Source organism: Anopheles arabiensis, chromosome 2 (assembly GCF_016920715.1).
Source record: "Anopheles arabiensis isolate DONGOLA chromosome 2, AaraD3, whole genome shotgun sequence".
In the NCBI taxonomy this organism is placed as follows: Eukaryota; Metazoa; Arthropoda; class Insecta; order Diptera; family Culicidae; genus Anopheles; species Anopheles arabiensis.
In genome coordinates, this window is record NC_053517.1 from 87977385 (window position 1) to 87992586 (window position 15202).

The window sequence follows — 15202 nt, forward strand, 5'->3', positions numbered from 1 at the left end:
GCACCACACATCACCTCCCCATCCCCTCGTCGACGTCGTCGTCGTCGTGTAAACTGTTTGCACAAACAATAGAACGTTTGCCTTTCCCGCTGCCCTTTCCCGCTCTAATTCCAGACCCCACCTATTCCCTCATTCGTGATCGTTCGTTCAGCAAAAGGAGGGGGTAGAGTGGGGGCATTTAAGGCGAGAAATGCGCCATCGCGGGCGATGCACGATGATAAAATATGCCCCGTGTGCGGTGTGTTAGTCTTCGCCCGGTACCGATCGCGATCGCACCGTGTTGGAGCAAGTTTTTAGAGCCGTTCGGCAAAACAGAACAAAAACACGGTTCAGACACAACCGAAGCGCGCACACACCGCAACACGCCACGGGGCCCCCCTGGAAAGGTGAGCCGGTACCAAGGTGCAACTGGCAAGGGTCGGGTGGTGAGCCGAGCGGCCATAAACCCGTTCCGTTCTAGTTCGTGAAGTGGTGGGGGGGGCCTTAGATTCGTGAATAGTTGTGATGGGGAAGCGAAAGGGAAGGAAGGTGTACCCCTGTGGAGACAAGACGTTTGATTAGCAAACCGTTGAAACACTCTGTTGTTCATACCGACGATTAGGGTTGGGGTTGGGGAGTGTTTTCGTCCGTTGGATGTGGCTGTTATCGTAACCAAAACAAAAATCCGAGGGGTGGAGAGAATTTTATCCAACAAAACCTTGGAGCGCCATTGTGGCGGGAAGGTTACCGAGTGGCAGTTTTTGATACCACTTTTCTGTTATTCTGTGAGTGTTTGTGAGTGTGTGTGTGTAGGTCTGTACGAAATTCAATTACCCTCCCAAAACACCCCATTTTAAAAACCGACCAACTTTCGCAAATAGCACAATCACGATCACGTTTTGCGAGCAAGAATCGTTCCTTTTAAATCGTCGTCGTACTCAACTCAACGTCACAATTAAGATCACTCATTACCGATTGTCACCCTGCGCGCAATTAACCGACGAAAAGCGCAAAAAGGAAACGAACCCAAGACGGGCGACGCGTCGTGATGAGTCGCAAGTCGTACCGCGATGGATGACATCATCATCATTAACATCGGTTTTGAATATACTGCGCCGGTTCGTTTGCACATCACTGTGTGGGCTTGGAGTGTGTGTGTGTGTTTTTTTTAATTCTCCATCTCCGCCCTGTGTGTGCCCTGCTGTGTTTATACGTATGACCTCCAGCCATGTGGCCCGGTAGTCATCGGTCAGGTAGCTTCTGGAAATGGCGCCTCAGCGGAGCACGAGCAAGCGAGAGTCATCGTACGCGTGTATCGCTTGCGGAATGAGCTGTGCCGTGTGTGTGTGTGTTCCAGAATGGAATGTAAACAAATGGCATCCGTGCAAACGTGCGAATCAACGTAGCTGTGTGTGATTGTAGCAAGAGAAAAGCATTTAGAACCACCGGACACCGGCGTGAGTTGCAAAACTATATGCCCCCACTCGCCCGTTCCGTGGGGAGATGATCGTGTCATGTGACCGACACGATCACGTAATCACGTTTCACGCCTCGCAGAACGGACCTACTAATCGGGGGGGGGGGGGGGGGGGGGGGATGTTAGGTTGAGACCCGGCGAGTTTAGTGCTTATTACGCTTTTCACTCTAATAAAACGGGAAACACATTTATTGGACAACGTTTTTGAAACCTCCGGAACCGATCGCTTGCTTGCTGATTGTCATCGTAATGATATCTCCAATCGGATTCGATAACAGGTTGAGAACAAGGTTCGCGTCGTGTCATCATCAAGCTGATGTACATCATGGGAATAGAGCCTCCACTTACTGGTATCACAAAACACCCTGTCGTGATTGCTAGCGATTCCGTTGACGAGGTGTGTACAACCGTGTGTACAATTTACTAACCGACCGATATCGGCCCTCCCTCGTTGTGTTCATTGCCACTGCCACCGTAATGTTACGTACGTGACATGACACAGACGGGAGGGAGGGAGGGAAAGTGGGGTAAAAGGTACTTGTCCGCGGCTTATTACAGCTGTTTTGTAGTCATTTATCAGAGGTTTTTTTTGTTGTTGCTCGTAACATCGTTTTGGAGCGGATGGGACATTGGTGACTTTCTCGTTGCATCACGAGTTGAATGTCTGGATGGTTCGTTGAGAACATCACGTTATCGTTTCCCAACTCCCAGTTGTATTCTGGAGTTGTGTTCTTTAAGAACATCTGATCTCTAGTTGGAATAGGTATGATCGTTTGACTTACATGATACGATTTCACGCAGTAACGATCACCACTGATTTGCCTAGTGCAATAAGTACAACCAACAAACGGTTGCCATTCGCATTCTATTGACTTACACACACACCCCTCTTCCAAGGTTCAAGGCAGCACACATCATCACAAGACCTTTTAGAACCTTCTCCAAATAAACGTCCCCCATCCATTTCCCAATTATCCAAACACCCAGTTTGAACGCGCAATTATCGGGCGCATGCAAATTTCGTATCATAATTGTGTCGCTTGATTGGACATTTGGTGCATTGCATTCAATCGGTGGCTTCTTCAATCGCCGGGCCTCCAGATCGTTCCCCATCCGCCGCACAACCCATAGACAAGGTTGTTGTTGTTGTTGCAGCACCCTGGGTACTAGGTATCATACAGAGGAGTGAAGAAAACAGCCAATCCCCAAGTTCGGGGGGCCACATTTTCAAACGGAAGCTAATTGGTTCGAACCATCCAATCGGCCAGGTACGTTGCGGGGGCCGGGGTCTACAATTAGCACAAAGCCGAGAAGCTGGAAGAAGTCGCGTTCGGCTCCCAACCGTTGGCGGAGGCGCAAATGTGAGATGTAAACATGGGGCGAGCGATGCGAACTCTAAATGTTGACTATTAGCAGCACGAGCAGCGGATAAGGTGATAAGAAATCACTCGGGACAGCTTTTGTGGATACCAGAGTGCTCCATCACAGCACAATTCGGTAAAGAAATGGGAGTATTTTTAGTACATTGAATGAGATCATCTGCTGTTGCCTTGCGTGCGGTGAATTTTGCACGAATTGGGGTCTATTCCAATGGTTTTGCAGTAAAAACTGCGTTTTTCTTTCAATTGGAAATAAGATTTGGCGTTGAGTGAGTAGTAGTTTACCTTTCTTGGAGCACGAGTTTGAGTGTTCCTGTCCTGCCACTGTCCACTTGTCATCGAAAATGCGAGGAGGTCGTGGAACTATTATATTCCGTAGGGGAATATGACTAATAACAAGTTGCCGTAAAAGGCGTGTTCCGTACGCGAGGTACAGGCAGCAGCGTCATCGCAGCTTCCGAGAGAGAGCCATTGACGAGGGTTTTGATGTCTCTCATTGGCATCGTGTGTTGATGGTGTCATTAAATTACAACAATCTGTGATCTGCGGTGGGGCAAGGGGTCACCTAGCAAAGGTCAATTTGTCTGGAGCAAGAGCAACAGTTGACCGTGTTCGTCAATTTCCGTCACTTACTTCTTGCCACATCACTCGTTCCCGTTTCAGATGGGCAACACACTGTGCAAAGAGCCACGGTCAGGCTCGTCCCCCGGCACGGGCAGTGCATTCAGCAACTTCAGCAGCGTAATCTGCCCGAACGGACTCGGCAAGGGCAAAACGCATCCGATGCGCAAAACGTACTTCACGCGCAGCGCGTAAGTAACTCACAACGCCTCTCGGGGGCACTTCCAGTTTTTCTTTTTAAATGTATCCTTTTCCTCCTCCTCCCCAGTGTTGATGCGTCGAAGAAAACGACCTCCGCCACCGGTTGGCAGAGCGTGGGACTGTTCGTGCCGGACGGTTCCGGCCGCCAGTCAGCGAAAGTAATCGACACACCGCCGGTAGCACCGCCGCGCAAGAAGCGTGGCGCCACGCTGGACGGACGCTACCGATCGGACGAGGCGCTGAAGGTGAAGAACGGATTTCAGGACGTTTTCGGGCGCGAAAGCCGCCGGCACTCGTGCGACATTTCGTCCGTAACGCGGCCGGCCAGTGTACCGCCGCCGCGGCCCGACGATGTGGCGGCCCTGCCCGCCCGGCAAACGTCCTGCTTCGAGATCGACGCCAGCAACGATGCGTTTAGTGACTTTTCCAAGGTGCCCACGACGGCGGAGCTGGAGCGTACGCCCTCCACCTCACAGATACCGCGCGTGGGCAATCGAAAGTCGGACAAGTTCTTTGGCGAGCGGCTGGCCGACTCGCTATCGCTCGAGCAGGAGGCACAGCAAGGCTCGGAAGTGCGCAAGCAGCCAAGAAGGGAAAAATCCTCCGCCTCGAGCTTGGTGCGGGATGATGTAGATAAGATCGAGAAGTTTGTCGAAAGCACGGAGACTTCGGCGGAGGTAAAACAGAAACCCGAAAAGAAGCCCGCCGTAAGCGACGAACCTGCCGCTGCCTCCGAAAAGCCCGAAGGTGAGGAAGATCTTATGAAGTACATCGATCGCACGGTGTCCAAGGACAATCAAATCGGTCGGCGGGCCGAGTTTCTGATGGCCATGCTGGAGGACTACAACGATAGCGTGCGGTACGAGGGCATGGAACCGGTCGAGGAGCCGCTGATCGTGCCGAAGCGCCGCAAGAGCAAGCACATCTGCGACGATCACGACCACATGCACGACAAGCTGCACGCGCACGAGCGGGACGCATCGGCCAGCGGTGTCGTGCGGACGGAGGTGTTCATCGAGCAGGCGCCGCGCAAACCGAGCCGCGATTTCTCCCGCTACAAACCGATCGATGCGGCGGAACCACACGGCTCCTCGGACGGATCGGACGGCGAGCAGGGCGGTGTGGTGCGACCGGCCCGAACCAAGCAAAAGCAGGGAGCAGGAAAGCAGCGTGAAAGTGCCCCTCGTGTAGCACCACCACAAACACCACCACCACCAGCGCCGCCCCGATTCCAGAAGAGCCACTCGGAGACACAGTTTACCAACGCCGTCTCCTCCTCCTCCTCGACACAGCTGGCGCAACCGGCGCAAGACGATGACGAACCGAAGGCGCACACACCGCGCATGCTGAAGCGCATCATCTCCATGCCGGCTACCGAGCATCTGGACAAGGTGCCATCCCGTCCGGACACGCCGCAGCGTCCCACTCTGACGAAAAGCTCCAGCTCTGGCTCGTTCTCCGTCGTGGACCTGCAGCGTACGCGCATCAGCGTGGAACGGTTCACGCCGGAAGATTTCGTGCACCGGGCCGGCGCGGACGAGCTGGTCAAACCAAAGTCGAAGCTAACGACGCGCAAGATTTCGTGGAAGTCGAACGAACCGCCGACACCGGTAGCCACCGATGGGCCAGCCGGTGCCAGCTTCACGATCGGTGGCGCCACCGTGGTCACGACGTCCGCTCCCCCGGAGGTACCGGTCCGCCTCGCTCGCTCGGACGCATCCCGGACCGAACCGGAACCGACAGTGCCAGCCAAATCCGCCCCGTCGTCCGCCGCCTCCTTCCTGGTGGACGACGTGCAGGACAGCAGCCTGCGCCAGTTCTGTCTCGGTTCGTTCCTCGAGTCGAGCCGGGTGTTGCCCCATCACGACGTGGTCAACGTGCTGGACTGCGTGTACAGCGCCACCGACAACAAGGAAAACATTCTCGAACAGTTCCAAACCTTCCTGGAGGAGGCACTGACGGCCGAGCTGAACGCGCCCAATCCGACCAACCCGAACGTGCGCAAGCTGCGCGAGAAGCTGTCCCAGGCGCAAGAAGCTGCGGACGGCGATAGCCAGCTGGAAAACGAAAGCATTAAGCTGGCCGGATCTAGCCGCACATCCTGCTCCTCGGAAATGGACGACTGTTTCGATCCGGAGTTTGAGAAGATCGAAAAGTCGGAAGTGGTCGGCGAGCTGCCAAAGATAGAGCACGGCCCGAGGCACGGCAAACGTCGCGATAGCATCGAGTACATGAGCGATTGGTTCGGAGGCGAGTCGGACGGGTCCACGACGATGCTGTCCTCGATTGGAGCGGATGAGGCGAAGGTAAGCGCACCGAAGCCAGCGCCCAACGGCAGTGGGCGCAGGGAAAGCATCGACGATGTGGGCGGCTGGTTCGCCAATCACAACGCGCTGCGTCCCTCGTTTGGGGAAGAGTTTGAGGAACCGAGCCGTCGGTTACGACGCGGATCGGATGGATTCCTCGGGTACGATCTGCAGCGCCAGTATCCGTTCGGCAAGGGGCGCGAACGGTCCGACTCACTGTCCGCCGAAATGTTTGAAGACATCACGAAGCTGCACGAGCAACGATCCGACCAGCAGCAGGAGCCAGCACGGCCCGTTCCGCAGCATCCGCAGCGGAAGAAGATGCTCGAGCACCGGAACAGCTCCGATGCGCTGCTGATGAAAGTACTAACACGCTCGAACCGGACACAGCAGCATACTAGCAGCAATGAGGTAAAGCAAAACACGCCAACTGAGAAGGGCGATGAAAGCGATCCGCTGCTGAACGAAGGTAACTCACAGCACCAGGATACCGTTCCCGAAAGCATGCCGGGCCAGGTTGCAGCTGAAGCAACGAAACGGGACGTACCGTCGATGGAGACACCAGCCGTAAGGACGGACGCTGAGCATGGTGAACATTCCACGTTGTTGAAGTTCCTATCGAAGGAAAAACTGATCGAGTGAAACAAAAACAAAAATGCCTTGCTCGTCTGACACACGAGTTTGAAATTAGTCAGTATTACTATTTGTTACCGCACCGCAGCCAAGAGTGAGAGTGACCTGTGGCATCATTCTCGGAGCGAGATGTTACACGCTTGACGCACGGCAAACTGTTCAATAATACGTTCTTCTTGCCTTACTTTAGTGATAGAATAAATGAAGTTGCAAAATAGAGATCGATTTGGCTTGGTGACATTGGAGAAATTGAGAAAAACGTCTTACCGACTTATCCGGTTGCTACAACCGCTTTGCAGTCTAGGTCTGCTGGAGGAGTTGCCAATCCGTTATCCCGGACGCATCTACACCATCAGGCTACCTCAACTACGGCCTAGTACACCCTCTCTATCCTAGTTGACGATCAAAAATGACACTCCGGTCTAGGTCCTCCAATTCCATGCAGCTTGATCGCCGCACATCGTGTCGGTCGTCGAGGCGTATGTGAGTACTGATACTGTTAAGGTACGGTTTATTGAGATGAACTGGTCTGTCAGACTATAGACTGACCGGTTGATATTTGGCTCGTTTATTTGCAATATGAAGTTCTCTGCCGCCTGCTCGATCCCTTGGTTGGCTTCTACTACATAGGAGACACAGTCCAATGACGTCTATATCATTAGCGTATGCCAGGAACTGGTTGGACTTATAGACGCTGATTCCCAGAGTCTCCGCCGGGAAGATCGTCGTACATCGTATCGCCTCGGTCGCCGAGGTGCAGGTGAATGCTGATACTGCTCTTCTCTTATCCGGCGCTACAACCGCTTCACGGTCTTGGCCTCAGGAGTCAGGAGTGTCCGAAACCGCTCACGAACTCACGCCTTCTACCTTGATACGCTGCACGACAGTGAGGTCGCCGTACATCTCGTATAGCTCGTCTTTATAACGGCTCCTTCAGTGTCCTTCCAGAAATACGGGGCCAAAACTCTTTCTGAGCATCTTCCTATCGAACGCAGCCAAGAGGGTTTCGTCATATTTGGACAGTATCCATGCCTCAGAGATGTATGTGAGAACCCGTTTCTATATAGGTACTATATAGTCCCAGCTTCGTCCGTCGCGACAGGTTCTTTGAGGTGAACTGATTTTTCAGCCTGTAGAATGACCGGTTGGCAGCCAGCATTCTTGCGTGCAACTTTGCTTCCATACTATTGTCGTTGCTGACCTTTGACCCAAGATAGGTGATTTGTGGGACGACTTCAAAAGTGCGTTCAACTATCTGTACGTCACGCCTACGTAAGTTTGGATTATTTATTGGTAGGGTTGCTGATGTTGCCACCATCAGTTTGATCATTGGCTCTTTTATCTGCAATCGGAGGTTCTCTGCCACCTGCCCGATTCCTTGGTAGACTTCAACTACATAGGAGAGTCGCAGACCAATGATGTCCTAATTATCAAGCGCCAAGTTGAAAAGGGAGAAAAGCGTGGCCGTTCCCTCTGGCGTAGATCTTTAGTGGTAGCAAAAGGCTCTGAGAGTTTTCCATCCACCAACACCTGACAAGTCATTCTTAAGAGCCTTATAAGTTTGGCCAGGATTTCAAATGAGCTCATTGGCTAAGCAGCTATCATATGCGGCTTTGAAATCAATTAATAGATGGTACTTGTTATGTCTGTATGCTGTCATCTTCTCCAAGATCTATCGCATGGTGAAGATAGTCTATTTGGACAATAAAGTAAGTAAATGACAGTTAGTATTATCAATTAATTTGATCCTATTGCTTTGAGTTCTTTCAAAAAGTGTTCAACTGTAAAACAATATATAACATTTGGTTTACCTCGTTGTTTTTTCTTTACTTCTAGCTTTATTTACCTATCCAAACACAGTGCTACAAGAAAATTCGGACGTGATGTGTCTCGCCCATAACCGTGGATTGTTTGGAAACTATTGCATTTAAGAGCCGACGTGGAGTGTGCGATTAATTGCGCTTACTGTTTGGCATTTGGGCACGATTTGCCGGAGCTATATTGTTAGGGTAGGGGCAGTCGTTTTAAAATTCGCTCAACCAATGTATGTTACACGCGATGCATATCAAGAAGGTGCACATTGTATGCTCCTCAATTTACCCCGCGCCTTACCACATTAAATGCACACATATAAAACAATGTCAACTTACACCGACAGAACCCTCTTACGCACGGCGGGCAAGCAACTGTATACCGATGTTCGTACAACCTGAACAGAGAAAGTTACCTTACCTTACCTCGCAAATTGGAATACCTGGTAGCACTAAGCGCGAGCCCGTACATAATGAGCGCCCGCGATTTTTAAGCAATTCTTTGACCACGCAGAGGCCGTTTCGCCGACCCAGTGTACATTTAAAGGATAATTATAGTGTAGAACACGTCGCGTAGCACTGCTTGTATTGTGCGCGAAGGATATCTCCACGCCGCCACGGTTTGCAGGAGAAGAAATGATTACGACCTAAGAATGTTTAAACCTACAAAAAACTGCACAATTCGTTTCTGCATGTCACCTCCCTTTTGCCGTTTCGTGTGTGTGTGTAAGCTGGAAGCTGCATCAGAAAGGCGCGTCTCGACGGGCAATCACCAGCGAGAAACCGGAACTGGTTCGTTCTCACCATACACACTGTTACAGCCCCGCTAGTAGCCCTGGCCATCGTCATAGTCGCCGTCGTCATCGTCACCATTCCCAGTAACGTAGCCGCGTCCATTATCCGCGCGCAGATGTGGAGGAGGTTCGTTCGGGCGATACTTTTCTTCCTCCCCGTCCTCATACTTAACCTGCGACTGGTACTGTGAGTACTGGGCACTGTAGTCGGGATAATCTGGTGAGAAAGAGAGGATAATAAAAAGTTAACATTAGTGTTTGTGCAATGTTAGCACAATTTTTAACATTGATGAAGCATTTTTCATGCCCACTGAGAAAGATGTACGAAAATTAGATACTACCAAGCAGTTAACCGCTTCACAACTGATAGCCCTGAAGATTCGCTTAAGTGCCTAAGCACTGCTCTAGCAACGTCCGCATGGGGATCAACGCAGCAGCACCCCTTATGATCATCACAGGAACTGCCACGGATCGTGTTGCATGGCAATGGACATAAACCCCCCTACACTTACCATCGATCGGTTCCTCCTTGATCTTGATCTCCCCTTCCCGGAACTCTGGTTTGCGCTCCTTACGCTCCGCTCCACCGTTGCCGGATGCACTGCCGCCACCGCCACCACCACCACCGCCGCGTTCACCACGATCGCGATCGCCCCGATCACGGTCGCCCCGCTTGTTGTGGCGGCTTTTCTCCGCCCGATCGCGATCCCGCGAACGGCTACGCTTGCGCTTGCGATCCTTGTCCCGGTCCCGGCTGCGATCACGCTCCCGGTCCCGCTCCTTCTCCCACCGATCGCCACGATCGTCCACTTCGCGCTCGCGGCTACGCCTTCGCCTGCTGCGATCCTTCGACCGGCTGCGGTGGCGCCGATCACGATCACGAGAACGAGACCTTCGGCGCTCGAACCCTGTGGAACGTGGAGGAGGAAGAAGAAGATGTAGCGATTAGGATGTCTATTAAGGTCTTAAGGGTAAAGCTCCATTGCGCTACTTACGATTATTCTCCGGTCGATCCCGTTCCCGACGATCGCGATCCTCCCGTTCGCGCTCAAGCCGGTACCGCTCCCGCTCGCGCTCATTGTCCTCCCGGCCAGAGTGCTTGATGTTAACGTCCGGTCCGCCGCGCCGCGTACCACCCAGCCCGCCGCCCAAACGCCTCGGCAGCCATCCCTTCACTGTGCGGGCCCGCTCCACGTCCACCAGTACGCGCTTACCGTCTATTTTCTTACCGTCCGCATGTTTGTAGGCCGCTGTTTGTGTGTGTGTGTGTGTTACGCCCGGGACGAGATGAGAGCGTTGCAGAACCGAGGAAGTGGGTGGGGGGTGTTTTTTCGTTCAATACATTTTCATACACATTCGATTGTACAACGCGCGTAGAGCAGAGGGAGGGGAAGTTATGACACACAGTGACAATAGGCGACAGAGCGGGAAAAAGAGAGTCAAAAGAAAACAGAAAATAGTACAAATCGAAGATGAAGAACACACGTCGGCACGCGGGAACCCCCGGGCCAACAACACTTTCCCGGGTTGTGTGTGTGTGTGCGTTTTTTTTTTGGCGGACAGCCGACATGCCGCACACAATGACACACGAAGCGAAGGTATATGAGTTTTTTTTTGTTTTGGACGGGGAGGATCAATGTTACGAGAGATGGCAACTGCACTTTCTGGCGATTTTCACGAAAGGATAAGTTCATACAATATAACACAACAGGTGTGAGATTCGTCGCTGTACACAAACACACGGTTTTACTAGCGTTCCTAACAGAAGCAGATACATCATTGGAGAGGAAATGTTCTTACAGAGTTCTGGGTGTTCATGAAAACCTCCTAACTAAACCATGAATCACTTTCACCGCAATCAGCTTCGCAATCAAGGTTCAACTTTTAGGCGATACCTACCCGCGCGAAGAACTTATAGCGATTACCGTAAACTTTGGGGACGGCAACAGCCACTAAAGGGAAGTCTCAACTACCTAAATGTTCGTTATTTTTTTGTTTCATCGCACATCTTCTCAATCAGTCAGTTTAGTTTTGCTTTACCATTTACCTGCTTCTTGCGCACCATACTTACGTAAGGGGAGTGGGAAAAAAAGGTTGCCAAAATTTGCGCAGAAAACAAACGGTCCGAAATTATCCCTTCCTTATGTGTCCGTCCACGCGTGTGCATTTTTTTTACGCAGCGGCGTCGGAACGTGTGAGTAGAGGGTGGGAAGGACGAAGGCGTACCACCGCTAACAGACGTTTTAAAAAAACACACACAAACAAATGGTATGACCGCGTGGTGTACCTACTAACCACCGGGCGGCGGGGCTGCGCGGTATCATGGTATAATGAACCCTTTTGTGGCAAGCATAACCGTTGCCTTTTCGGTTATGCTGCCGGAAAGTGTTTGAAACTGATTCCTGTATCCAGATGATTTTAGTAATGTATTGTAGCTTGCTTTTTTGTTTTTAAAATACTTTTTGTTACCATACATCGTTTACACCTCCAGCTTCCGGCAAACATACTAACCCATACTTTTTTTGTTCTTTTATCCTTTACACTAACCATAACAGCAGCAGCAAACAGCAGACAGCCTTCCGGATCGCCAACAAACACACCCGAATGTAAATAGCAAGATTTAAAGAAAGGACTTACACGTTTCGTTTGCTTCTAACTTACAACATACAGCATAGGTCCCCAGAGCTTACTATCGTTTGAACACCAGTATATCACAATCAGCTTACCGTTTGCGAATACTTACACGGTTTTTTTTGTGGCGTGTACGAAGCGTTTCCGTTCCGGTGTTGCGGATTTTGATTTTTTGTTTTGTTTTGCGATAGAAAGTGTATGCATTTATACGAAGCATCAAATCATTATATATTCATGGTGGATGCAAAATTGCACTCTCAAAGCCTGACGTCATTCCGGTAAGCTCCAAAAGGAGCTCTAAAGTGAATACATTTGCCGTTGCGGTAAAATGCACAAAACCTACTCACTGAACCAAACATAGATCAGCGATTATTTAACACATTTTGCTTGCAAAATAAGCAAAACTATCGACAAGATCGTTCGCAATTGCTGCACCTTTCACCTGTCACCTGTGCCACAAAATGTCACTGTCAATGTCATACAAAATTCTGATTGAAACAAAATACATGTCAGCGTCACGTACTTGATTGTGATAATCAAAGGTGATGCTCAAAAAGTTGATGTGACCAATGCTGACATTTTAGCAACCAACGCTTGGTCAATCACTGGAAAAATGTCACTGACATAGTGATGACAAATTCCTAATGAAACAAAAATAATGTCAGCGCCACGAGCTCTACTGTGATGATCACAGGCGAGACTCAAACAGTTGTGGCGACCATCACATGCTTGGTGACATTTTGTGTAACCAATTCTTGATTAGTCACTTGGTCGCGACATTTTCCGTCGATGATCATCACGATAGTCGTACAATGTGTGCGAGTTTTCCCAAGCATCAAAATGAGCATGTTTTCTAGCTCTGTTTGACCCGACAGACCATCGAAGGAGACAGACCAAGAAAGCATGCTAATTTGGTTGCTAGAGGTCACACGCCAAGTATACAGGTATTCCCCGATATACGCCATACTCGATAGTGCTAATTTGACACATCAATTGTCAAATGCAAAATAAATTCCCTTTTGGTTGGATTTTAAATACCATTTCAAAAAGTACCAAATTGTAATCTTCGGTTGGAAACAGATTAAATCACTAATTTAGTGGCTAAAGCCTACGACTTCAAGCAAACTTACACGAAAATGCGTTCTAATTTCACTGAAAATCTAGAAATTCGACTCATGCTAATATTCGAGCTAATATTAACTCTAATGCCTCCGGAACGCATTGACAGCATACATCGGGAAGTACCTGTATTACAAAAATGTCGTAATTATCACCGACAGAAAATGTCACGACAAAGTGAGTGACCAAAAGTTGGGTGCTAAACAAAATGTATATGATTGATCCACCAACGGTTTGAGTATCACCTCTGATCATCTCTGTTGTGTACGTTAGCTGATTTGAGCTTCGTTTCAGTCATGAGTGTTGGTGACTGAAACATTGGCATTTGGCAGCACTGTTCAGAGCCAGAAAAAGAAAATCATGTTATGCTTGGGCCGGCATTAAGCTCAGCTTGTCAGTCAGAGAAACGGGTTTGACTCAAGCACTGGCACGTCGCGTTTGGCATGTCATTACGCACTTTCTTTGCGTATCAGCAATGACCATCAAGCTACCACGGATATGATCATTGTTTTCGGTGGTGATTATCACGAGATTCTCATTACATTTTGCAGCACTGCCTGTCACCATGTTGGACAAACCCCGAAGAGAGCTACTCTATCGCGCTAGTAAAACATCGCTTCACGTGTTCTGCTGCTGTATGGATGAAAAGGTTTGCTTGGTTTTTGTTTTGGAACCAGAAACTATACAGTGACCGACCGGGATTTTGTTATTATATCATTTCTTACCACACTCGCTTTGGAACCTACTACACATACAAACCTACCGACCGCCACCACCCAGGCGCATTACCTCTCGAAACAGAGTACCGATAATTTGCGTGTTTGGTTTTCTTGCAAAGTTGTAAGAGTTCCGCCAGAGCGAAATCTACAATGAAAAAATGGTAACTCAAGCAAAAGTATCGTGTTAGATTTTGTGTTCGACTCAAACCTTTCTTACGTTGCTTGCTCCCATGACATTCCGGTGGGTTTTTGGGCACACCCTTTCAAATCAGCCCAGCAGGGCATGCAATCTATTTGTAGTGGAAACTAAATTCAAACCGTCTCTAAATCACCTCGCAGAAGAGTGGTTGAGGCTAGCAGCCCATGCCACACCACAACAGACCACCAAGTTGTTGGTAGAACGGGTACACACTATCGAAAGTGGATTCCCGCACGAAAAAGAGGGGAGGGGGGAAACGGACGCACAATAGAGGTCGTGCAGATGGCAGTTAACCTACGGGGAGGGTGATTATTTACACACCGATCGCGTGTATGCTAGATCGCGCGGAAGGAAAAGGTCGTTTTGGGATGGATGGAATCACGATGCCACCCTTGGACCCAGCTGTTTCCAGCCAGGGCAGGGGGAGGGGCAACCGTGGTTCTATAGTATTGCAGCTCCCGGTACTTACCATGCATGTCTCGTTCATGTTCATACTCAATAAAGGCGTATCCGCGCGGCTTGCCCGTGTCCTTGTCGTTGATCATGATAATCTTCTTAATGTTACCGTAAATTTCAAACTCTCTCCGCAGCTTCGATTCCGAGGTGTCATAGTTCTGCAAAGGGGTAAAGCGAAAGCATGAGCGTGACGCTGCCTCGTGTCCCCATCGGAATTGGCCTATTTGGCCTCTACCTACAATCCTAGCGACGAACAGTGTTTTGAAGGGATCCTCCGTCGCTTCCAGCAGCTGGTTCGGATCCCAGGTGGCGATCTCCCGCTCGAGCTTGTAGGCGACCTGTTCCGCCCGCTCCCTGCGACGCCTTTCCACACGCTCCTCGCGGGTTTCGACGCGCGTCGGCGGTGGCGTATCTTTCGGATCCTGTGTGGGTGTGGAAGGTTTGTTTACATTGCCATTCGATGTCCACCTCTACGCCCTGCTACTTACCTCGAAACAGTCGAGAAACGCTCCCACCCCCAGGTAGCCCTGCGACTTCTTCTCATGGGGCAGCTTGTCGGGCGGCGGAAGGTACGGGATGGGGTCGCGGGGTGCGAAAAGGGCAAGCAAGTTCGGGGGTAAATACTGCGTCATTGTGGACCGATTTTTTCAATCAAACTTTTCCACCCAAACTCGTGGGACGGGCTTTCCAACTCGTTGTTGCCGTACGCTTTAGCACCGCTTTAAAACATTGGAAACACAATTTTCCGTGCACTGGGAAAAGCTTTATTTTCTCTTCAGCAGCCACACGCACACTGCATCGTACGGGCACAATGGCGTGAAGGAGAAGAAGAAGCAGCCGATCACTTTGCTCAACTGACAGCGGAAATGTCAATGGC

At 50.4% G+C, this 15202-nt stretch overlaps 2 protein-coding genes across 4 annotated transcripts; one reads left to right on the forward strand and one right to left on the reverse strand.

The window, feature by feature from the left end:
- Positions 1 to 251: 251 nt before the first annotated feature.
- LOC120894001 lies at positions 252 to 6815 on the forward strand. Of its 3 annotated transcripts, none has more exons than XM_040296315.1 (3): positions 252 to 386; positions 3499 to 3647; positions 3725 to 6815. In XM_040296315.1, the coding sequence occupies exons 2-3, from the start codon at positions 3499 to 3501 to the stop codon at positions 6603 to 6605; spliced, it is 3030 nt and encodes a 1009-aa protein (XP_040152249.1). In that variant the 5' UTR covers positions 252 to 386; the 3' UTR covers positions 6606 to 6815. The 3 variants fall into 3 exon arrangements, with proteins under 3 accessions (XP_040152249.1, XP_040152248.1, XP_040152250.1); XM_040296314.1 differs by lacking the exon at positions 252 to 386 and adding an exon at positions 1593 to 1853; XM_040296316.1 differs by lacking the exon at positions 252 to 386 and adding an exon at positions 1874 to 2953.
- A 1582-nt stretch (positions 6816 to 8397) lies between these two features.
- On the reverse strand, positions 8398 to 15157 carry LOC120908784 (U1 small nuclear ribonucleoprotein 70 kDa). The gene is made up of 6 exons (XM_040320140.1): positions 14814 to 15157; positions 14565 to 14747; positions 14339 to 14483; positions 10197 to 10451; positions 9714 to 10109; positions 8398 to 9418 (listed from the first exon to the last, which is right to left on the reverse strand). Exons 1-6 carry the CDS (start codon positions 14955 to 14957, stop codon positions 9234 to 9236), a joined length of 1308 nt encoding a protein of 435 aa, XP_040176074.1. The 5' UTR covers positions 14958 to 15157; the 3' UTR covers positions 8398 to 9233.
- Between the last annotated feature and the right edge of the window lie 45 nt (positions 15158 to 15202).